Genomic DNA, 25752 nt, shown 5'->3' with positions numbered 1-25752 from the left:
TATTTAACAAATCCTGCTGTGGGATAGAAGCCCATTTGCTTATCTGTACTTCCTCAAAATTAATGCAATATATTCTTTACAATTTCTCCAGTATAGTAGAAAATCTCAGAGATTTCTCAGCTTGTAAACGTCTTTTGAATCATTTTTTTCTTGTGAAGGCTAATATTCATTCAGTCTTTCCTTCATTTCAACCTGTGGTTTCTGCACCTTTGTCATTGTATCTGAATAGCAACTTAATGCCTTATATTTTTCCATCCTTTGTATATTCCTGTAGTGTCTCGCTTATTTTAAACATCTCTGAATGCATTTGATTTACCTGAAACTGGACTTGACTTTTTTCTGAACAACTGCAATCTCTTCCCCACCAGAGTTTTTTTTCTTCTCTTTATCTAGTTGATTTTCTTCTACTTTCTCCAGATTTCTTCTTTGTCAACATCCAGGTAGTGTAGTGACTAACTAGTGACTGTATTTTACCCATATTGTTAGATCTGATGTCTTTTCCACCTGTTCCTCAATGTGCAAGTCCCTGATCTGGCTTCAGCCACTTCTAAGCATTGCGGTGCTCAGGCTCCTCCTTCTATCCATAATCCCTTGTGAAAGGAGCAAGCTACTCCTAATTCCGCATGCTGCCATAAGCTTTTGACAGATCTTGGTGCTCAGGAGTGGTTTGTTCAAAAAAAAAAAAAAGATATCTAGATAACTATTTTTTAATTTGGGTTTAATGTTGTTCTGTTTCTGTTATTGTTCATACTTGCTGTTTCCTCCCCCTTTTCTCTTTTCTTCTTGCTCCTTCTGGGATTTATTTCATAAAAAGTTTTAAAAAAGTAGTGGCTATATTTCTATTATAGCTTATATTTTATTGATAGTTTCAAAACTTTCTGTCTTGTGGGACACTTATTTTGTTCTTCCCCTTCTTCTTTATTTGGACCATGAGGATGGCAGATAATTCCCCTGGTTTTAACAAATATATAGCTTGCTCCCACAAGCTTCTTAACTCAAGTGTACATGAGAAGTGCATGTATTGTCTTGGGCCTTCTCATCTGCCTGCTCTGTTTGCAGGGCTTTCAGACAATGAGGTATCATAGAAAGAAGAAACAGGCTGATTTTAAAGGGTCTCCTTCAGCCTACCACAGAAAAGAACCCCTCTTCAGGATTAGGGAAGTCTGTGGCTGCTGCTTATCCTCTTTTACATCTTCATCTTCCAAAAAGGCTGAAAACCCCAGGGAGAAGCAAAAGGAGACAGAGAAAAAGAGGGAGAAAAAGATGAGGAAAATCTGCTTCTACAAAGAAGAGATCTCTGGATCAGACACCTTAGTTTGCTCCACCAGTCAAGATCTGTACTTCAGAGCCAATAATGTTTTTATATCCGATAGTTATCTGATTCGTAACTCCACCTATATTTTCTCTGGATCATATCTCCCCTAAGCTCCGGTCTCCAATCCTGCAAGAGAGATTCCGTTATCCTTCCAGGCCACCTTCCTATACTACTTCTGTAAGGTCAGCTAAGTCCTCTTGGAGCCTCACCAAAGCTGACATGGACAGGATGATGAAACATATCCTTCAGACTCAAATCCAGGGTGAAATACAAACTCTGACCACTATCCGATCTGTAAAGAACTAATTCTTCCCCTCAGTCTTTAATGGCTCCTTCTCTGATTTGACCTCTCAGATCATAGCCCCTGAATCTGACTCTTACCCAGGGCAGATCTGCATCAGAGCCAAAGGTCCATAATTCCTCGACTCCAATTAGTTCTCTGACAAAGTCAGCTCTGTCACTCTCAAAGCCACTGGAGTCTTAGAGCTGAACTGTCTGCATTGACTCAGACATGGTTTGATTGGATCTGAGTTTTTCAGATTTCCTCCCTCTAGGAGCATCAACACTTGATAGTTTAGCTCCAGTGACTGCCTCTGATCCTAGCTGAATGGCTTCTAGATTTGAACCACTTTCAGAAGTTTCGGCTTTGACAGTTAGGCTCCCCGGTTTCATGTAGAGCTTAATGTTCAAGGCTTTTGAGAGAGTACTCTCTCAACCTCAAGAGGTCTGCCCTGTTTAAACTGTTTCTAAACCTAAGCCATAGGATTTCCCAAGATCCGCAGCATGCTGTCCTGGTCATGTCAGGAAAGAGAGTTTCCAGGGGCTTTTATTCTGTCCTCCCAGTAGAGATGTTGTTAGTTTCTGAGTCCTGTCCTGAACAACCCACAGAGAATGTTCACAGGAAACACAAATGTAAGAGGAGGCACTTGGATCCCCCCCCAAAGAATCTCTGACACAAACACTGATTTTGATGAGCGAGAGGGTTTTTCCCCCTTGAGGAAGTGTCAGTCAGAGAAATTCTCTAACAAAATGGGGTTGGTCCTCCCATGTACCTCCTCTGGAGGAATCAGTTTTTCATGAGCCTTTTGGTTGTAGCCTATCTACTAATTGGGTGTTTTCCCCAGCCAACAAGATTATTGACTTGATCTCCTCCAAGGTATGGAAGGAACCAGACACAGCTGAGCCTATCCTAAAAAGCCTGGCACGTTCTTGGTTGATCCCAAATACAGTCCCCATTGATGCAAGGGTTCCATGGTGGAGTCTATGGCAGTTGCGGCAGCCACTAAGAAGGAGCTTCAGAAGAAAAGCCCTCTGTCCTTCCACCAAATAGTGAGTCACATGCATTGGACATATTTTTGAAGTGTCTGTGCCTCATCTACCTTTTCAGTGGGAGTGCTTTATTACTTAGCACACTTCACTTGTTTCCAGAGGGTCTCTCCCAGGGACCTTGATTGCTTATCAAAGAAAATACATTGATTCACAGTTGGCTACCCAACAGTTGCTAGCCAATGTCTGTATGTGCCTTATCTTCACTTTATTGAACATTTTCATTCTGTGAACTGGAACTTCTTCAGTATCTCTTATTTACCATCAAATTTCCACAGTCTTTTTTCCTACCTTCTACTGAACACCTTGTTGTCTTTCACTTCTTGTCGCTGTGCACAGCAATGTTTTTTCATAGTGCCTTTGTAAGGATATTATAGCCAGTGGTTACTTTGTGTTCAGTTTTTCTACTTTATGATGTCTAAACTAATTTCCAAGTCAAGGTCAACAAATTCAGGCTGAAACAGCTGTTAACCTGTAGACAATAACTTGGTACAGTCTGGCTGCTCAATTGCTGCAAGATCCAATGGTGTGAATATCAAATCCCTCCACCTTTCCTATGCAAATAGAACAGTGGAATGCTCAAAAGCAGCAAAAGCCACAGAAGCCTACAGTATGTAACTAGCAAACCAGGTAAAGCAAATCATAGAAAATTGTGGAAAACAGTTTAAACATACTACATCATTTAAAAATTCTAGAGTTACAGTCATGCTGCTTCTCGGTTGTGCTGTTCCACTCCACAAAGTTAAAATCTGTAGACAAAAGTATTCAAGCAAATATTTGTTTTGCTTATTGTTGCATAGGTCATATACAGCTTAAATTTCAATTTTCTCAAAAAGTCAAAAGAGTACTTCAACAATTCACAACACCAAGACTTCCTGTTCCCAACAGATGAAATTCAGAAGAAAAAAATAATCCAAAAAATGCAAGTTAGCTCAAGTTCTTTAAAACAAAATTACAAAGCCGGCAAACGGTAAATTGCATGGCATATTGACCGAGTTTGTCCCAGACAGCTAACTGCTGCCATCTTAGACATCAGTTAAAATCACTGTGACTTCCCCATTCTGGGCCAGTAATCAAGGAGCCTGAATCCTCACCACTGACACTGGAGAGGGACTTTCACTTGGAATGCAAATGGATGCACTCAGTATTTACAGAGTTAAGCGCACACAGTGAACACACACACAGCCCGGGGTCTGGATTTTTCTATCTGTTTTACTCCAGGTCCCCAGTAAGGCTTCCCACTGGCACAGCTGCAGAGCTAAGTCCTCAGTCAAGTGTCCAAGCCAAATCTCTCCATCCTCCACCACTCTGTCTGTGAAACCAGTGCTCCGTGTCCCTGCTCCAAGTAGCTGACACGCACTCTTTGAGATTTAATTTTCTCTCTCTCACACACACACACACACACACACACACACACACACACACACACACACACGTGAACGGCTGGCACAGATTACCTGCTCTACCATCTTTGTCCAGACTAAAAGGTAGATTCACTTCCACCAGAAAGTTACTGTAAGGCTCTTAAAAGGGTATCCAATTATACTGAGTGAAATTAATATCGATACAATGGTAATGTTGATCAAGCATTAAGACTTTCAGGAGTGGCCAGAGTTATCATCAAATAAATATATAGAAATACGTTCAAAGCTTAAATATTTTCTAAAAGTACCAGCCACAATGAAAAGGTTAACTATATTTAATAATAAATAATAAAAGAACATGAAAATACTAAATATCTATTTACAATAAACACCAGAGTTTCAATCACAGAAAATATTAAAAGCAGTACAGGTGGACAAGTTTGCAAAGTTACAGAAAAACAATTCTTAACTAATCTCACTATATTTTCCTGACTGATCTAAAGAGTTGTTCTTCCCCGATTGCTTACTAGAACATGGCAAGATGAAGAGGGTGAAGGATCCTTCTAAGTTAGGTTCCAAGAAACAGACTGCTCAGTCTGAGACACTTCTCGGTATACTATCTAAATATTATTTCTGGGATAGCTTACAGAATGACATCACATCTGGTCATCTGATTCTGTTTCCCACACTGTCATCAACACTAGAAGCTGCCAGGATTTTAGCACCTATGTGTTACCATACACACAGTTAGAGCTTTGCTCAAATCTGCTGCAGCTTCTAGAAGTCGCAAAACAATTTCAAACCTCTACCCTTCCAGAGTAGCAATTAGCTCTCTGCTAGATACAATAAAGAAGGCTTCCTAATACTTGATTTCTCAGACATTGTCTCTAGCTGCAACCAGAACTATAATCTTTATGGCCTAATTTAATTTAAACTATTTTTCAAAGTTTGCTGAGACTGAGATTAACATCTGTTCTTCCAGTATTCTCTGTTAAAACATACACATTTAATTCAGTTACAATAATGCATGTACATTTCTTTCTTTCCAGCAGGACTCACTGTTGATACATTTTTCAACACAAGCAACTTCGCGAATACATTTTCAACAGAAGCATCTGTACAAATCAGTTTGATATTCAGATAACATACAATTCTTTACTAAATTCCAGCTAGGTGTGCTGGCATATGTTATAAATCCACGCCTATTTCCCCTGGCATAGCTGGCAGTACCTCCTATCATCACAATCACTTTCAGAAAGATTAGCCTCTCTGTCAAACACAGTGAGTAGTAAACTGAATGTCTGGATCCAATGCTTGTAGTTGTCTAACAAATTTCTGTAAAGTTTGAGAATTCCTAGTAATTACAGTTGCAGAATTTTCCACTTAATAGTACTCCTTTGTAATTCCAAATGCATAAACGCTTAAAATATATTTCTTCACATCTACATATTTCTGCACTTGGACAGAGTGAGATTTCTTGGGTTTGTCAGGATGAGAAAACAGTATAGGAGTACTGCAGATGATGACTGACTAATCATAATGCTCACTAAAAAGAAGTGAACCGCGTGACTTGCAGCTTCCCCTAGATAGCTTATTTTCATTTAGATCTATTATACCCCAGAAGTAACAAGCTTAGATGGAACAGACTGCATGTCTTTTTCTGAGTAAACTTATCTGGGAGAGGAAGAGTAGAGACTGGACAATAATTTAAGTGATTGTACAAGTTTAGTTTGGATTTCATGAAGACTGAGGTTATTTAAAGCCTCTTTAAATGTAGGTGGATAATCCATATTCTCAAGGAAGAGGTAGCAAAGAAAAAAACTTTATGTAGAAATTTCATGCTATATGGAACTAACCGGGAAGGTCCAAGATTTAGTCCACAAGTAGGCAAATACACAGTTGAAGCCACGTTCAAAGTGTTGTTATAATTGACATAGACATCTGTGCATTAAAAGTGTTGACCACCTGAGACTGAACCATTAAGATCTTGGAAGGTGCCCAAAAGGAGGATATGCTTAATTAATTTGAGCCAACCTTATTCTCTGAGAATTGAACAACCATTTCCCATTATGTGACGGTAAAAGTTTTCTGGATCGCCATGCATGCTGAGCTCAGTCTTTTAATGGCTTGGAAGACCTAGGCTGTAAGGTTCAAAGGACTAGAAGTTTCATGAAACAAAAATGCTGCACTCTCTAAAAAAGATCTCTGTGTGAGTGGTGAATCAAATGACTGCTGATCAGTATAAGTTTGCTGTCAGTGAGGTATTTCCTCATAAACATTTTAGTTATGCAACTGTTTGAAATGGGGGGGCATAGATCATAGTCTTGTTTTAGGGATCATGGTAGAGAACACTCCTGATGATTTGATTGTTGTGTCATAACAAATGCATCATGATCTTTGACAGTGTTTTATTTAAATCGAAGTGATCCACTGGAGGCATCAGGTCATAAATAGAGGTGTTTCTTAAATTCCTGTAATGTGCTGATTCAGTGTCATGTGACCCAGATGAGAAAGCCAACTGAAGTGAATCAGGAAATCATACCCATTTATCAGCAATTGTCAGAACCCTCTGGTGATCAAAAATCTTGGTAAAATGTTCCTCCATGGACCAATTACTGTATAAATCAGAGAATGTGAAAAGTAATAAATGAAAGCAGTAGCCTTCAGGTTAGCTAAGCTTGATATCCAGTCCTTTCTGACACCTAGTATGGATTATGGCTGTCATAGCATTCGGTTATGACTAAAAAATACATTTTACCTAATATTTCCAAACTGCATCTATTTATCTTCTCCATTGGATGACCAATGGTTTATGTTGGCTTTCCTGTTTATCCAGTGGCAGAAATATAGTATGTTCAGTCCTAGGCCTAATGTCCATGGCCAAATTCTATTAAACTCCAGGTTAAAATGAGATGAATTAGAAAAATTGGGGGAGAAATCAACTGTGTAGGTTTCCACCACCCTTCCAGGGGTTGCCAGTAAGTAAGGCCCAGCCTTCCTCCCTCTGATTTCTAGAGCTCGGCTTAACTTACTGCCTGTGTTCCTTCGTCTTTCAGCTTGTTGCTGTTTCCCCTACTCAGCCCTCCTCATGTTAGAAACAAGGGAAATGAGAACTAGATTGCTAAGTATGGCATTTTGAGGGGCGGTATTTTTCAGGATTAGTTACAGCTCAATGCTGTTTGTAGACCAGGTTAAGAAAACACCTCTATCTGGGAAGAGATGTCTGCCTGATGGAACAACCAAATCCTTTGAGTCCATCACTCCCTCAGAGAAGTAAAGCAAAAATGTGATACTGGCATCCTGTGGGGAAAAAAGATGCTAGAGGCATCACATACCATTCTCATATATATATATATATATATATATATATATATATCTGTTATTAGCAACTCCACCAGTTCCCAAAAACTGTAGAGTTATCCACTCATTTGGCCATTGTTGAATATTTCTTTACCAAAATGTCTGATTTTTAAAAGATTAACAAGATACTTATTCTTATCCTAGTATCAAAATAAAGACACTCTGTTTTTTTTTAAATTTTGGCTCCAGTGTTCTCTTCCATCCGTTCCTCAATGGATGGGGGTATCGGGTCTGACTTTGGTCACTCTCATACTTTGAATTCAGGGCTCAGGCTCCTCCCCTTACCCAGATCTTATTTGCATCAGACATGATCTCTTGGCTCAGCACTTGGGTGACCTTTTTGACATATGTATCTTCCCTTTGGGATACTTAGTGACTTATCTAGGTTTATTTCAACTTTTGTCTTCATTTACTTCCTCCCATTATGCTTATATATAAAAAAGAAGAAGAGTTTTTTTTTCTTCTTTGCTATTTCTAACATCTGTTTGAGCTTTACTTCTCTAGGTGCCAAAGGCTAGTTGTAGTAGTTGTTATTGCTGCCTTTTTTCTTTTGGTGCTTTTGTAGTTGGGGTGGTGGTGGTCTATAGTCATTATGCCAGAAAAGCCTTCTGGCTTTAAGAAGTGTGCAGGTTGTGGCCACAATATTCTGAACCTGGGTGCTCATGTTAAATTCATGTATTGTTTGTGTGTCTCCCATTTATATGGAGTGTTCAATTTCCACTGGTTTTGGTATGAGGACGTTGACAGAGAAGAGAAACAAACTGGTATTTCAGGGGCTTCTTCCTGCTGTATTCTTCTTCTTCATCTTCCTAAGCCTTTAGGAAAGTACTTGAGAAAACCAAGTGTGAGAAGTCTAAGGAAAAATATGAGGCAAAGTCTAACAAATGATCTCTGAATCGGTTGAGTCCCTCAGGCCTAGTTCTAAAGTTGCAGAAACATTCAGGCTCTGCTCCAGTTTCAGAACTTATTATAATTGGATCCCACTCTCCTCCACTCTCAGAGCTGTGGTTCTCACCAGAACTGGTGTCTCCTAAGTTCTAATTGTCTTTCTTAAAAGAATGATCCTTTCATAGGATGTCCAGACACCTTTCCACTACTACTTATGCGATATTGCTGCAATCCTGCAGAAGCCTATCTGAAGCAGACATTAACAGAATGATGACAAAGTTCCTCAGGAACCAGATCCAGCTGGTGGTTCTCCCAGCTCTGAGCTCTGACAGAGCCTTGAGTCTCTGACCAAACCTCATAAGTTCATAGCTTCTTACCCGATTCGACCCTTGGATTTGGCAACTTTTGTGTCCAAGCATTTGCCAGAGTTTGTTTTGGATGCAAAGGCTTGGTTCTCTTCAACTCCACTGTGTCTCTGATCCAGTTGACCCCAAGTGCTTTGGACCACAGTGGATCTCTGAGCCAAGGTGTTGGCATGGGGGGGGGGGCAAAGTTATCAGAGCCATCCATTCCCCTTGCGACTGGATAGCTTGTCAATGACATCTGTCTCTTAGCCGAGTTGAACTGGTCATCAGGGGCCAGTCTGTGTCAGAATTCTTGGATCCTACTGGGATGGTCTTGGGGCCTGTTTTGGCTTCTACTTTTGAGGCCTTCGAGAGAGTGCTCTCACTGTCTAGAAAGCAAGCTTCCTTTCCTTTGCTTTGCTTGGATCCGCCCTTGTCCCCACAGAACTCTTCTGGTCTATATCCTTCACATTTTATCACCTCAGCGCAGCCAGCCCCTCAGAGTTTCGAGATGGTCCACATTGTGGACTCCTCATCAGTTTCTGAATCCTTCCCAGACAGAGAGAGTTACAGGAAGCAGTAGTGCAGCAAGAGGCACATAGACTCCCTGAATGAGTCTTTAACAAAGGATACTAATTTCAATGAAGGGGATGGGTCCTGCAGATCCCCTTTGAGGGACTCCTCCGTTGGTGAAGTTATAGAACTTCTCAGGCAGAAAGGGAGGTGTTCCACCAAATCCCCGTCCCCCGAGGAATTGGTATTCCTCTTTGAAGCTAGCCCATGTACGTCTTGGGTGGTCCCTCCCATGGACAGATTGGTCAGTTTGGTTTCAAAGTAGGTATGGAAGGATCCAGATGTAGTCAAACCCATCCTCAGTAGCTGGATAAAATATTGGTGTTCCCTAATGACCATCCCTTTTGAAGCAAGGGTCCTACAGTGGATTCCATGGTGGTTGCAGCAGCCACCAAGAAGGAGCTTGCTGAGGAGACTCCACAGTCCATCCCCCCCAACAGAGGGTCCAGGGTTTGGAGAGGCTTGGGAAGCAGATATATGCTTCAGTGACCTTTGCTGTCAGGATTCTGAATTATCTGCTCATGTAACAATGTAGCACATTTCCAGAAGGATTTGTCTATGGAGCTAACAAAATACCTCTATGGATCTTTATCTGCAGAAGAGATGAAAGCTGTTGACACACAGTTGACAACCCTTCAGTCCTTGTTGAAAATGTCATTGCACCTTATATCAAAAGCGGCCAGTGGCACATTAAGAGCAGCAGACCCTGGTATAGCTGTCAGATGGCACACGTGAATGCATCTCTGCAACTTTGTGCAGCACTTCAAAACAACTTTTATTAATGCTGCCTGCAATGGGTCCACCTGTTGTAGACCTAATGTTAAAGAGATGCTGTCCAAAAGTGAGCAGGAGGGCAAAGCTTGTCTGCCATAGGAATATTGTTTTCTACCCTCCAGAGTACCATCTCAAGAAGCTAGAAGGGATGGAAGAAATTGTGGTTCCTCAAATCACAAGGTTTTGTACCAGACACTTCTAGCAGTAGGCCCCCTGAGGCAGCGGGGGAACAGTCATAGTGGATATTAACCCCATGGAACAAGTGAACTGCAGAATCAAAGCTTCTAGCATCCTTTCTCTGATATGTCTTTTCAGCACTCCTGAAAGTTTGCCTGACTACTGCAGTCTAGTGGCAGTCATGGGGAGTTTATCCCTGCACCCCATGACCTGGACATACACCACCTGAGATGTTTAGGTGCAGAGGATTATAACCAGAGTTTACATGATTCCTTTTCTTTCTCAATCCCCATACTTAAGAAAATTTCCCGATATGCCACCCTCTCAATGAAACGCAGCAACACTAGAAATAAAAAAGCTGCTAGACATTGAATCATCCAGGATGTCCCACCAGACCAGCAAGGATCCAAAGTTTACTCAAGGTTCTTTTTGGTGCCAAAGAAGAATGGAGATCTCAGGCCCATTTTGGACCTCAGTCACTTGAACCAGTATGAGAAACAGGCAAAATTCTGAATGGTCGGAGTGCAGTCTATCTTATTTTTGTTGAGGAAGTGCAATTGGATGTGCTCGATAGTCCACCAGGATGCATACTATCACATAAAGATGGATAGATATTCCAGGAAGTTTCTGTAATTTTGGCTGGGAGCTAGTCACCTCCAGTTCAGAGCCCTACCCTTTGGCTTCACCACAGCCCCCACGTGTTCAAGTGCATAGCTGTGGTTGCAGCTCATCTCAGGCTGCTAGTCTACTCTGTTCCCATACCTGGACAACTGACTTGTAACATTCTCCACCAGGAATCTCCTCCAATCCAGGAACTCCATGCCTCACCTTTTGTTCAGTACTAGGAATAACTGTCAGCACAACCAAGTCCAAACTTTAATTAGTTCAAACTATAGAATTCATTGGAGCCCATCTGGATACCAAGTTACATATAGCTAGACTACTGGAATCCAGGATTGTCATACAGCAGGCAGTAGTAGTAATCTCCTGCCAGAAGCTTCAAGCAAGGTTGATTTTCTATCTTCTTGACTGAATGGCTGCCACCATTACGTTAGTCCCCAGATTTAATTTGAGGGTGTTGCAGTAGACATTAGAAATTAGTGGTCAATGAGATGTCAGCCTATGAATTTCCCAGTGTCCATCGTGAAAATTTGCGAAACTTATATTAAGTGATGGCTAGACTCCCCAATTGTATCTAAGGGCTGATCATTTGTTCTCCTATTTCCTTTCTTCCCAGGCCACAGTAACCATGGATACTTTTCAGTTGGGGTGGGGGTGGAGTGGCATTTTTTCGGAAAGTGTTAGTAATGAGTTAATTGATCATATTGCTGTAGTAGATTTCAAGTAATTTCATCTTCCTAAGCTTGCACATTTAATTGCCTTTAGTATCACAGATTTTGAACAAACCTACCAGTGTACACCTCATTTTAAACCTTACAGTGATAATGGCACTATGGCATACTGATTAACATTTACAAACTTAGCAGGTAGATGCTTGAATCCATTCATCACTTGTGCAGTATGCAAAGCTAAGTTACATGACTTCCTTGTGCACCAAAAGTAAATTTAATGTTTACGAGGTGCCAGCTGATGACATTTTGTAGTGCAGCTCTGTACAAAAATGTTATGATTACACTTTATATGACTACAACACTTTTAAAAAGTACAAAGTTACATGTGTATACAGAGTAGGTTTTCAGTGTGCTAGGCTCTTCAGTGTACTGTACAAGTGTTACAGCTTGCATTTCTTGAGTCCTGACTGTAGAAGTTGTTTTAATACATTTTTATTTTGAGAAGCCATTTTGCAGTCATTGAGTTTGTAAACTCATATTTTAACTTATAGATAGATTATACTTTTATATATCTGAATGAAAAAGTGACAATAAGAATATTGATGATCAGGGATAGTGAAAAATATTATATACAGGCAGTTCCTTTACCTTGTGAACAGTCTTATACCTCTGGAACTTCATAGCATTACATTCCAGATTTTCATTGTATCATTCTTGTGACAGACCTGCATGTTTGTACATTTTAAGCATTTCTGGTAGATCATACAAGCAATATAGCCAGATGTTTGGCATTTGACAAGTATTTGTTTCTTCTAGTGGAGCATTGTTAGTACCTGTAAATTTTCAGCAACATCTTACATGGGTTATTACATTTAGGTTTGGCTTCTGTCTTTGGAAATACTGTAAAGCTAACCTGTAAATTTTCACTTGTCAGATTTATTATTGTACTTATCCTTTCCTCTTCATGTCCTCAGTGAGATTTGTTCTTTTTACTGTGAATTACAGATGCATAAGTTAATGTTTAAATGTCTCTAGCTTTCAGGAATCCATTTTAACTGGGGCTACTCAAGCTGATAGTGAATATGAACGAAGAATGATGTCTGTGTTTAGCACTGTGTTGGAGAAGGTAGAAATTCTCAGCAGAAAGTATACCCCTGTCTCCTACATGGTAAGTACTACTTTTTTATATGTTTTATATATCTTCAGACAGTTCTTTTTAAGTACATGTGCTTGGTTTCATTTACACTGTGTTATATGTGAAGATAGCTTGTCAGACACATTACAACTTGAAAGGACAGTAAAAGCATCTGATGAATAAACTATTTACTTGTAGGTTAAGCTGCTTGAGACCTGTTTAAAAGAAGTGAGACATGCCAGAAACCACATAACAGGATGCCTGAGTAGCAGTCTTATGTGAGAGGTTTAGTAGTAATTCTCATATTAGGCACATATATGCCTTTTGGTGGAGTAGGTACTAAATCAAGAGAGTATTCATTTTTGATTTATATACCTAGACCAATACATTGGTATTATACCCTCTCTAATTTACACGATCCTATGAAGTTGTTCTTGGTGCTAGTGAATGTAACATTGGGAAACCACCTCAGAAGGTGTACAGTTATGCTTATCCTCCCCTCCTTTCCATTTTGTCATGTTTTTTCATCAGTTTTGTTTTCCTTCTATGTCTTTCAGCTGTCACGCTCTCCTCTTGATAATGAGTCTTGATCCCATTTATTCCCCAAGACAGTGAACACAACCTGCACATTGGCAAGAACTGACTAAAGGGGAGTTGTCATGCATGGAGGACTTTGTGCCTTGTTTGATGCTTGGTTATGCCATCCGGCTTCCATGAGAAGGTGTCCTCATTCCTATGAGCTAAGTGCCTAGCTCCACCGGATTCTTATTAGATGACCGAAGATGCTATATTCTCTATATATTCGTTCAAATGCGTCTTGGTCAAACTTGAAAAGGCAAAATGACAAAGTGGCATATAAGCAAATTCTTTCCCTGGGAAAGAAATCGCTTGGCTGCGTCCGTTACTCTGCCGTTTTCATCACTGTAGTGCAATCTCAGAGTTGGTATATTTAAGTAGGAGAGGTGTGGGGGGCAAAGCTCCCCAGTTTATGTTTTAAGTGTTTTTTTTTTTTTTTTTGGAACAGCGATTTTTTTTTTCCCTTGGAAAAAAAATTGCTGTTCTAAGCGTTCAAGTTTGTAAGCTTTCGCTTACATGAGGTCAATAAATCATCATTTGCTTTTCTAAGCTTTCGATGATTTAATATAGACCCAGCTCCACTCCCTAACACCAGTGCAGTCTGTGTTTCAGAATGTCAGAATGAAACCTAATTGTCACCTGGCTGGGGAGTTATTCAGCACTGCTTCCCCTAAGACCTACCCCTTCCCACCGGTGGGTAACATGAGTGGCCACATCTTTGTAAGAATCTCCTTCTCCCTTCCTGAATGAACTCTGGCTCCCAAACATACATCCCAAGAGCTACCATCACTAGCTTGGGAATGTCAACTCCACATCCTCCCAATATTGGCTCCTATTTCTTTCAAGCCTCCAGCTTGCAGTTGAGAAAGTACCATCCCCTTTCCCAGGGATGGGCTGTTCCAGTACCAGAGCCACTACACAAGCTCAGGTCATTTGGGTCACAGGGCTTTATCTCTCTGTCCCTCTCTCTCTCTCTACCACCAAGCTGGGCTCCCCATTTTGTCTGTCCAGAAGCTGTCATACAGAAGGGTTCTTGTGCCACATGCAACATACAATTAATTGTAATTAAATCAAAAGGTACTTCAACAAAGTGTTAGTTTAAGGGTGTCCACACTTATGCAACCAGCTTATTGTACATTTTTTTTACTTTTGTATATTTTTCCCATAACAGATTTGTTTGTTTTTCAACTGAATTGTACAGGTTATAGGTCACATTAAAGGTGGGAAAAGTTTTGAAATGATATATCGTGGTCTCATCTTTTTATATCACAAAAACCTGGCATTTTAACAGGGGTGTGTAAACTTTTTATATCCACTGTACATTGTGATGTCACTGCAAGCACATCTAACACTTGACCCCCCTACCACCACTTTTTTCTGCTTCTTGCACACTTCTGATGTCATTCCTGATTATTACTAAGAAAGTCTTGCATTCATTGCCTAAAACTCTAAAGCTTTTTAAGGTTCATATGCCCAGCAAACCAAACTTGGAAAAAAAGCACAACCAGGAAGAGAAGGACATGGAATGCAGGTAGATCATGTTAATGAACCAGGCTTTGCGAATGATTGGCTATGTAATAAAAGAAAGTATAAGTGCTTTCTTCAAGGATATAAATCCACAAGTCTTCGTCAGACACAGTGTAACAGAGAAACCATGATTTAAAACCTACTGAAGGTTATACGACCAGATTGAGCCAAAAAATTAAAAGAAACATGGTCGCTTTTAAAGTCAAGTATATACAAATTTTAAAACCATTTTAATACTGTATGACCTTCCGGTTAATTAAAAGTGACTAAAGCACTTTCCAGCATGTATAAGGTGAATGTGAAGTATTAAATAAATGTTGAAAAATACATGATAGTTAATGTTGGTTGGCTTTGAGTTTAAGTAAAAAAAGAAATAGAAATAACCCTAGTCAAGCCTGGTGGACTAGCTGAATTCAAAAGTAATTGCCAAATAAGTTCATTCTTTTCTAGTGTTAGCCCCATGGTTCTCCTTGGGATGCATGGGCAATTTCAAATGTCAGCTAGTGGTCTGGAGGTACTGTTCGGTGTTTTTAAAAATTGTATGAGTTTCACACTTGGTTCTAATTTCATAAAAATGTTCATAGACTCTCTTTTTGAGCATCCATTCAGTCTTGCCAAAATAAAAACTGTTAGAAGATTGGCAAAGGGCCGCATAAACTACTCCTTTCATTGTGCAACTGTAGCTACCTTTTATTGTAACAGAGAAACCACTGAGTTTTACTTTGGTGCAACTAAAAATATATTTACAATAGTTGCAAGCACCACAGTTTTGCATGCCTTTCCATTTACAAATTGAATGGTGTGGAAGTTTGCCAGATGTTTCAAATAATTGCTTAAAACTGGTGCCTTTCTAAAAATAATGATTGACTCATCCCCCTTATTGACGATGTCATTATTATTATTAAAAATACACCAGTGTTTCCTTAAGGACCACCTGAATAGCTAACTCATGGTCCGTAGAGTATGATGTGATGAAACTACATCTGTAGGTATTTGCCCCAGACTGCCCTGCACGTGGTTATTCAAAAGAACTCTCTGTACCACAATTCTCTGGAGTTTTACTTGATAGAATAGGTCTAAAATGGCTGTTTTGTCTTTTTTTTTTTTGCGCTGCTACTTCCCAAATGTTGTTGATAACATTGGCATATCCACTTTTGAGGAACATGTCCTTGAGTAGGGTGCATTCACTAATGAAATCCTCATATAAAGTGGTCATGTGTGTCGCACAAACAAATTGCCCTTTAAGTATTGCCTTTTTCTCTGAGGTTGGGTGGGAGCTGGTATAGTATAAGAAGGCGTGGGAATAGGTGGGTTTCCTAAAAATCTTTGAAAATAGTCTCTTGTTCCAGCCCATCTTTTTCAAGTAAGATGTCCAAGTATGATATATGGTTAGTGCCAATGGTACAGTTAAACAGGTAAAGGCCAAAAAAAGGTTGTGCTAAGGTATTCAAGAAAAACTGAAATTTGACCAGGTATCTGATATAAAGGTACCATGAGTTTTTGAAAGGACTATTCCCATTCCACCATGATGATGTTGGTATATAAGGAATCTCATGCTGACCTTATGGCAACCCTGTTTTTTTGTAAGAAGTGCTGGTTGTCATAAACAATGTAATTACTGTGTAGTATGAGATATAGTAATTCAGTAAAGAGATTGATATTATCCTGGGAAAATTCTGTATGATCATTTAAAAATTCTGTGAACCATTGTAAACGAGTGTGGTGGGGGATAACTGTGAAAAGGTCCTAGACATCAGTTGTAAGAAAAATCATGTCATCTTTGAATTGTAAAGCATCATACTTCCTATGTAATTCCCATGAATCCTTGCATAGGTGGTCAATGTTCTGGATGACCCCTTTTAAATAGTGGTCTAGAAATTTGGCCAAGGGGGCCGTGATCGATTGCCTAGCACCCACAATGGGTCTTATTGGTGGATCATTTTGATTTTTGTGGATCTTGGGAACTCCAAGAATGGTAGGCACTACTGGATGCTTGATGTTTAAGTATTCATATTGGTCAAGGGTAATTTGGCCTTGCATAAGCATGTCTTGCAATGTAGCAGAAATTCTGGAATACACGATGGTAAGTTTATTTTTGGACACCTGCTCGTAAGTGTCTGCAAGTAAAATGTACTTTTTCTCAGTGTATTGCAAGTGGTCCATAATGTCAACCACAACCATTTGTCAAGTTGCATAATCCGGACATAAGATGTTGTAAGATTATGCATCAAATCCAACTCAAATGTGGTCAGGTTAAATTTTTCCAGAGAGGAGTATCTACTAACATGAGATCTAAATTTAGGTTTGCACATTCTCTCAAAGCAGCAAAAGGGGATGGAGAGGTGTTGAATATACTAGCGACTCTTAATGACCGAGTATGTGCCATTTAAAAGGGGTGGTCCAGAACATTGGGACCATTATTTTGGAAAGTGTTTTAGCCACTTTTAATTAATCGGAATGTCTTACAGTCTTTAAAATAGTGTTAAAAGTTGTATATACTTGACTTTAAAAGTAAGCATGTTTCTTTTAATTATTTTGGTGCAATTTGGTCATATGACCTTCAGTAGGTTTTAAGTCCTGGTTTCTCTGTTACATTGTGTCTGATGAAGTCTTGTGGATTTATATCCGAGAAAAAAGTGCTTATGTTTTCTTTTATTAAACAGTGAATTATTCGCAAAGCCTGGTTCATTAACATGATCTACCTGCATTCTGTATTCTTCTCTTCCTCATATGCCCACCAAATTACAGTGTCTCTACTGCCTTGATATGGAGCATGGCATCGAAGCAGGGCACAGTTGTGGACAATTCAGCCAGACCACTCATTGATGTATAAACAATATTTTTAAACAAACCTATATTTATGTCTTTATCAATGAAAGAATAAATAGCATAATGTGCATTCCAGTCATACATAACACCTACTAACCACTGAACTGAAAACTCTGCTCAAACTTAGGGACAGTACGTGGGCTTCATGGAGACAAAATCCCTCACCAGAAAATCATACTGCCTTTACCTCTCTTTATTAAGCAGGCACAAAGCCAACTACATCTGATGTTATCCATGTCACTCCTCTTCACTCTTGGGCCATAGGATCTGACATCGAATCTGAACCGGCAACTTTTCAGACAGCTTCTAGGCTCAAGTTCTTCCCACTCCTATGATCCATTGCTGCCCTCTAACCCCTCAGATCTCATTTGCTGCACTCAGAATCAGACGCGATTTCTTGGCTCGAGTCTCGAGTGAGGATAAGTACTTTAAAAATTCTCTTCTTTTTGGATTAGATTTCTGTTTTGTAGTTTTCTATTCTTTTAGCTAGTTTATAGCATCTTTCCCCTTCTATTTCTGTGTTTTTGCGGTGTTGTTCAGGGTTTTGGCATCCTTTTTCTTTTTTTCCCTTTATAGACCTTAGTGTTATAGTTCTTTCTCTGTTAGTTTTTCTGGTAGTTATTGGTGGTTCTTCCAGTTGTTTGGCTTAGCATTTACTCTCCGGTTAGTGATTTTGGTACATCCCTTAGGTTTTGGTGATTGCTTGTTTTCTTCTGCCATGTCTGATAAACCTGTTGGCTTTAAAAGGTACTCCTCATGCAGTCAGAAGATGCCAATATCTGATTCGCACAGGAGTGCCTCTGTTGTCTGGGCACTGACCACATGGAGATGGAATGCGATATTTGTGCTGCATTCAATCCCAGGGCCTTGGTCGAGCACTGGAACAAGCTCCACCTCTCTTCCCGGGTCGTCGTCTTCTAAAAAGGCCAGGCTGTCCGATCCCAGCTCCTCTGATCTGACTCCAGCCTCAGCTCCATTGGATCTGACTTCCTTGGATCCTCTGTCCCACAACTCCACCACGAGATCCAGGTCTTCCACTTCGAGGCCCTCAGATCTGAAGTTGTGGGAGTCTACTCCAGGATCCAAGGCCTCCAGATTGAGGCCTTCGGATCTGACAAGATCCGGACCAGCCACAGGTCCAACTTTCTCAGATCCAAGTCATGTGGGACCCAAATGTTCAGATCCTCAATTGTCCTTGGATCCAAGGCGATCTCCAGATAGGCATGGGAGGTCCTTGAGGTCCAGACATCCATCCCTAGCTAGGTCCTGTGCCTATTCTAGGTCCTCCAGGAGCTTGCTCCCCTCTGATATGGACAGGTTGATGAGGTCCTTCCACAAGGCTCAGATTGAGTTGGGGATTCTTGCATCATCTGCCTATTTGGCCAGGGGTAGTTCTCCTACCCCTTTGCTGTCTTCTCCTTGTCCAGTCCAGGTGGTTTTGGACCTCCAGGCCCTGGGACGCATTGAGGAAGAGACGGGGGTCCCTAGAGGTCCTTCTTTCTCTACCCCGTGTGAGTCCCCTGACCACCTCTGCTCAACCTCCCCCTGGACAGACGGAGTTCCGGGCCTGACCTGTTACCCCGCAGTCCTTGGGTGAGGGCTCCAGTCCTGTGCGTTTGGACCAGTCCCTTCCCATTGGTGCTCAGGCCCTCGACAGCTCAGGACCAGTACTGCCCGGATTCCAGGAGATGTTGGCATGCTCTGTTCCCACTTCTCCGGTGGGCCTGCCTGTCGGAATGTAGATGAGGCATCATCCAGCCCTTCAGCCTTCCAGGTAGTAGAGAGGACTTTTTCCTCCACCAGAGCTTCCTCTCCGGCTTTCCAAGGACCATCCCAGCCCCAGAGAGAGGACTCTTCTCATCCTGTTCCTGGTCAACCCTCTCGAACTAGCCTTCAGGCAGGAGTCACCCCCCCCTTGGGGTTCCCCTCTCTTCCAAATCCTCCCCCAAGCCCCCAACCCAGAGGAGGTGCCTCAGAAGAGATCATGCAAGAAGAGGCACCTAGACTCCCCTACGGCGTCTCTTACTAAGGATAGGGAACTCTATGAAGGCGACGGGTCCCCCAGATCTCTGCCTGAGGGTATCTCCTTTGGGGACATCTTAGAAATCCTCAAGCTTCAGGGCAGATGGTTTTCCTTACTCCCATCCTCTGAGGAGTCTGTGTTCCTGAAGGCTTTCAGGATGGGACCATCTACCTCCTAGATTCCCCCCCCTGCTGATGAACTCGTATACCTCTTCATCAGCAGGGCATGGAAGGAGCTCGGATACTGTGGAGCCAGTACCGAAATGCACTGACAAGTTTCTGAGTCCTCCCTCCGACAAACAGTTTTGGTTAAAAAGCGTGCCAGTCGATGCTATTGTGATAGCCGCCACCACCACCAAGAAAGAATTGAAGCAAAGTACATCTGTTCATCCCTCTAACCAAGGGTCCTGGGTGATCGACAGACAATGAAAGTGGGCCTTTGCCTCAGCTACCTTCGGTCTGCGGGCATTTAACTACTTGGCACATTTCACCCGACTCCAGAGGGACTTGATCAAGGAGCTTACCACTTTCTTTTTGAGTTGTTGCCTGCCTGGGACCTAAGTAAGGTCACCCCCAAGCTGTCTACTCTCACTTCCCTGTCTGTTTCCTCGATGAAGCTGATTTCCAACGCTGCAGAAGGCGCCTCTCGAGCAGCTGGTACAGGCATCGCTATTCGGCACCATTCCTTTACAGATTTGCAGAGTCCTTTAAGGCATCCTTCACCAATACCCCCTTTGATGGATTTACCTTCTTTGGTCCTTCAGTCAAAGAACACTCACCCACAGTGAGCAGGAATGTAAGACCTTGTCGGCTGTGGGAATCAAGTTTTCTACCCCTCAGCACTCCTTTTCCAAGTTGCAATGAGGACTAGAAAAATGTGGTTTTGGAAGTTGCAGTCTTCCTTCCAGGATTCTCAGGATGAGTCCTCTTCTAGAGGTTGGGGGAGAGGGTTCAATGGCAGATGCCACACCAGGGACAGAGGGCATCCACAAAATCAGGGCTCTAGGGAAACTTTCTCTGAGAAGCCCCCCCCCCAGCCCTGCTGAGGCGCTGACCCCTCCTCCAATCAGGAAGTCCCTCCCTGATACACCACCCCATCAGAGGGAGTTAGCTCAGCAAGAAGTGCTCAAACTTCTTCAGAAGAGAGCCATCCAAGAGGTCCCCCCAATTCACTGAGAATTTGGAACTTACTCTCGCTTCTTTTTGGTGACAAAGAAAACAGGGAACCTATGTCCAGTTCTGGACCTCAGCATATTAAATCTCTCTGTCAAGAAGTCCAAGTTCCAAATGGTCATTGTCCAGTCCATCATGCTGCTTCTGCACAAGGATGATTGGATGTGCTCTGTGGATCTCCAGGATGCATACTACTAATTCTTCTTTCGGCTTTTCCCGGTTGGGGGTCGCCAGAGCGGATCACCTGTCCACTCATGATTGGCAGTGGAGTTTTACAGTGTCACGTTGCCAACCCGGCGCCCAACCTTCCACAGAAGGCACACACATGCACACAATCTCACCTAGGCCCAATTTAGAGTGTCCAATCCAGCTACACACCTACAGCATGTTTTTGGGATGTGGGAGGAAACTGGAGCACCCGGAGGAAATCCACGTGACCACCGGGAGGACATGCAGACTCCTCACAGAAGGCACTCCAGCCGAGGATTGAACTGGAGAACCTCTTGCTGTGAGGCGTCAACGCTAACCGCTGCGTCACCGTGGCCGCCCTATCTCAAGGATGCATACTATCATATAAAAATAGACAGGTGCTCCAGGAGACATCTTCACTTTTGTGTGGTGGGCAATGATTACCAGCTCAAGACCCTAGCCTTTGGTCTCACCACAGCCCCCCCCAGGTGGTCACCAAGTGCATGGCAGTGGGCACAGCTCACCTGAGACTGCAGAGATTCCAGGCATTTCCTTACCTCAAAGATTGGCTCTTCACAGCTCCCACCAAGCATTGACCGGTCACAGCCACTCTGTACTTGCTTCGCCTGCTCTACTAGTTAAGAATCACAGTGACTCTGCCCAAATCAAATCTAATTCCATCCCAAAATTTGGAATTTAACAGAATTCAGATGAACACAGTGTCAGAGATTGCAGCGCTCCCTCTCTGTGTTTATCTAATCAGAGCTCATGTTCAATGCCCTCTAGATCTGACTCATCCTCACGTCCACCTTATTCTCAGGGTCTTAGGGTCCATGGTAGCGGCAGTCTGTCTGGTGCCATTATACAGGTAAACCAGGGAAAGGAAGCCAACAAACTACTGAAACACAAAAACCAAGTCAGCAGCACCAAGACCCACCACAGGAAGTATCAGGAATCCAAAAAATATAAAATAAAACAATTTATTGAAGCGCTTTTCATTGCTTGTAATGTGGCAACTTCTTCAGAAAAGATACACAGTTTCAAACAGTAGTTTATAAGTAATTGAGACATGTCATGTGATGACCACACCTCCAGTAAGTCAAGTTCTTAAAGAAACATTTGCTAGAAACCCACGTGTTCATAAAACCTAAATACAAAAGCTGCAAGTTTCTTGGATTAAAAGTGTCATCAAAACTGTTATAAATAGTTATACAGAAGGCATCTGTTAGACTCAAACAATAACAAAGTTAAACTAAACTTCAAAATTATGGAATAATCAACTGGGTATATCTCTCTAAAATATTATAGAGCTAAAATGAATAGAATTATATTCAAGCAAAATACCAATTTTTATGAATACGTGTTTTTTTAGCAAATGTTTCTTTAAGAACTTGACTTACTGGAGGTGTGGTCATCACATGACATGTCTCAATTACTTATAAACTACTGTTTGAAACTGTGTATCTTTTCTGAAGAAGTTGCCACATTACAAGCAACGAAAAGCGCTTCAATAAATTGTTTTATTTTATATTTTTTGGATTCCTGATACTTCCTGTGGTGGGTCTTGGTGCTGCTGACTTGGTTTTTGTGTCTGGTGCCATTAGCCAGATTCTACATGAGGGTTCTGCAGTGGACTCTAGTGGTCCAGTGGTCTTCTCTGTCTCATCCAATGATGGCCTAAATCTGTCTCACTCCAGTGTGCAGGCATTTTCTTTGATGGATTCAGTCTCCCAACCTCCTAGCAGGCACCCAATTTTCTCTTCCTCTCCCCAGTGCCACCGTTACCTCAGATGCTTCCCTGTTGGGGTGGGGAGGGGGGCACTACCAGGGAAGGATGGTTCAATGTACGTGGTCCTCTGCAGAGACCAAACTGCACATAAATGTACTGCAGATGAGAGCAGTCCTTCTCACGTTGCAAGCTTTTCAGGACTGCCTCCCCCTGTGTACCATTGCACTTCACACAGACAACATGGCAGTTGTGTGGTCATCAGCAAGCAAGGGGGCCCACACTCTTATCTACTTTGCTGCTTTGTCACATGGCTATGAGAGTGGGGGAATGGGCAATGTCCTCAGGGCACTTTCTTCTTGCAATGCACATTCCCAGGGAGTCCAGCGTGTTGGCAGAAAGACTCAGCAGGGCCATCCTGAGTCCTCGTGAGCGGTCCTTGAATCCTTCAATGGCAAGAGAGATTTTCCTTTGCTGGGGTTGTCCAAGCTGCAGTCTGTTTACTTCCCCTCACAACCACAAATGCAGCCAGTATTTCTCCCTGGGATGCTCTGTTTCATGATCGGCTTCCGGGTCTCCTTTACTCCTATCCTCCTATACCTGTCATTCTCCGAGTGCTTCAGAAAGCTTGTTACCTCAAGGCCACCTTGATCCTCATCGCCCCCTTTTGGCCTTGGTAGGTGTGGTTTCTCCTCTTATGGTCTCATCTGAAGTACCCCCTCCTTGGGTACTAGATCCCCTTCCAGATCTGATTTCCTACTCCTCCCAGCTTCTGACCCCCACCCTTCAGACTCTTCGTATGACTGTGTGGTTTGTCCACTTCCCGTAATCCTGAATCAGTCCAGGCTTGCATCACCTGTCAGAAACATTATTCTGGCCTCTCAGAAGGCATCCACCAGAAAGGTATATGCGAGTAAATGGAAAAGGTTATCTATTTGGGCCAACCAGCGTAATCTGGACCCCTTCTCAGCTCCCATTCCAGATATCTTGTTGTCCTTGTTTTCACTTTTTCAAGATGGGGCTAGTTTCTGTACTATCAAAGTGCAATTGGTGGCTAGTTCTAACTTCCATGTTTGCGAGTGTGACGCCCCTGCACTGGTCCAGTAATTAAAGACCCTCAATCCGCACCACTAGCACCAGTGAGGGACGTACGTATTGGAAGGATGACAAGTACACACACACAGTAAAGTGCAATTTCCCTTAAGAGCACACAGAGATCACAATCAGTCTGGGGCTGGTTTCTGCCTTTTTTTTCCAGATCCCCAGTAAGACTAACCACTGGCACAGCTATATGGTTAGGATCTTAATCGAGTGGTCAAGCCAAAACCTCCATCACTCTCTCTGTCCAACCAGTGCTTTGTGGCCCTGCACAAGTAGCTGACACACACACACACACACACACACACACACACACACACACACACACACACACACACACACACACACACACACACACTTTGAGATTTGATTTATATACAGACACACACACACACTCCTGGGGAAGGCTGGCACAGGTTTACATTGCTATGCGCCCTTCTGCCCAAATTATAAGGTAGTTATCACTGCCACCAACCACTACTTATTAGCTACTCTGAGGCCCTTACAAAGGGTGCCCAATCCTACTGTGTAATGTTACTATTATCCAAATGGTAAGTGTGACCAAGGGCAAGGCTATTGGAGTGGCCTATACAGTGTCACCAAATACATATGCAAGTAATCCAAGAGCTTAAATATCTCTAAACAAAGCAGCCACAATTAAAAGGTTTAAATGTATTTAATAATAAATAATAAAAGAACAAGACAATACTCAAGCAACGTAGTAACTACAGAGTTTAGAATCACAGGAAATATTTTAAAACAACATTGCAGGACAGTCTCAAATAAATACAGAAAACATCTAAACTCTTCTTCTTTCGGCTTTTCCAAGTTAGGGGTCACCACAGCAGTTCACCTGTCCCCGCTCATGATTGGCAGTGGAGTTTTACGGTGTCAAGTTGCCAGCCCAGCACCCAACCTTCCACAGAAGGCATACACACACACACACTCACACCTAGGGCCAATTTAGAGTGTTTGGGATGTGGGAGGAAACCGGAGCTCCAGGAGGAAACCCACACGACCACAGGAAGGACATGCAGACTCCACACAGAAGCACCCCAGCCGAGGATCGAACCAGAGAACCTCTTGCTGTGAGGTGGCAACACTAACCGTTGCACCACTGTGGCCACCCACAGAAAACATCTAAACTGATGTTTACTATTTTTGTAACTACATCTAAAAGAGATTACTGTATCCTGGACTTACTTACAGAGCAAGACGCAGGCAGATGCGCTGAATGGATGTTTCTTGGTCCAAGACAAAATAAAAAATGCCCAGTCTTTCTCAGAGAGAGTTTTTAAATTAGTAATCATCATTACTGTTGGGTTAGCTTGGATGACATCACTCTTTGTCACCTGCCTTTAGTTTCCAGGCTAAACAGATACATATAATTTAACACCTCTGTGTCAAAAATGCATGTCTCAGAAGTATGCAGCTGCTAGGAAGTCATAGAGCAATAAAAACACTTTTACATTTGAAACCTAGTTATTATTTCTGTTTCAAGACAATAGGAAAACCTCTAACTCAAGACACTGTGTCTGCTTGTTGCACTGAAACACAATTGTAAAACACTTTGATTCCAGCTTATTTTCTTGAAGTTTTGCAAGTTCGCATTGTATGTTCCAGCTTTTACTATTAAAACATATATTTGCACAGGTATGTAATTTATATACATTTCTGTTCTTTTCCAGTAGGGTACACTAGAGAATCATCAGATAACCTATGTAGAAGATTCTATGGGAATGAGAAGTGTACTAATTGGTTTTCTGACAGAGTAGCTGCTGCTTGGAACAGACTACCTAATTACATTAAAGCAAGCACTACTTTAGATATTTTTAAGAACAACCTGGACATTTATTATGGGAACAAGTGTTTTGGCATATTGGCAAGCTAGAAGGGCTTTAATGCCTGTGCTTGAAACACTTGTATGTATGTATGTACACTGTGGTTACATTCTTGAAGCTCAGTACATAACATACAGTTTTCTTACATTTGTAAGACAATTATATGAATCATATTACTATTCACAAATGACATATGATTATTTACAAAATTCCAGATAGCTGG

General features: G+C 41.8%; 1 protein-coding gene across 2 annotated transcripts in view; it reads left to right on the top strand.

Moving 5' to 3' along the window:
- Positions 1 to 25752, top strand: part of INTS7 (integrator complex subunit 7) — a 1158789-nt gene that overhangs the window by 1004052 nt on the left and 128985 nt on the right. For both annotated transcript variants that reach the window (XM_044075076.1, XM_044075075.1), the window contains one exon: positions 12449 to 12581. In XM_044075076.1, the coding sequence (XP_043931011.1) occupies positions 12449 to 12581 (133 nt within the window). The remainder of the gene's footprint in view (positions 1 to 12448; positions 12582 to 25752) is intronic.

The sequence above is a fragment of the Protopterus annectens genome, chromosome 6.part0, assembly GCF_019279795.1.
Source record: "Protopterus annectens isolate FY-2018-M chromosome 6.part0, PAN1.0, whole genome shotgun sequence".
NCBI classification, from domain to species: domain Eukaryota; kingdom Metazoa; phylum Chordata; order Ceratodontiformes; family Protopteridae; genus Protopterus; species Protopterus annectens.
This window is presented reverse-complemented; position numbering and strand designations above follow the sequence as displayed.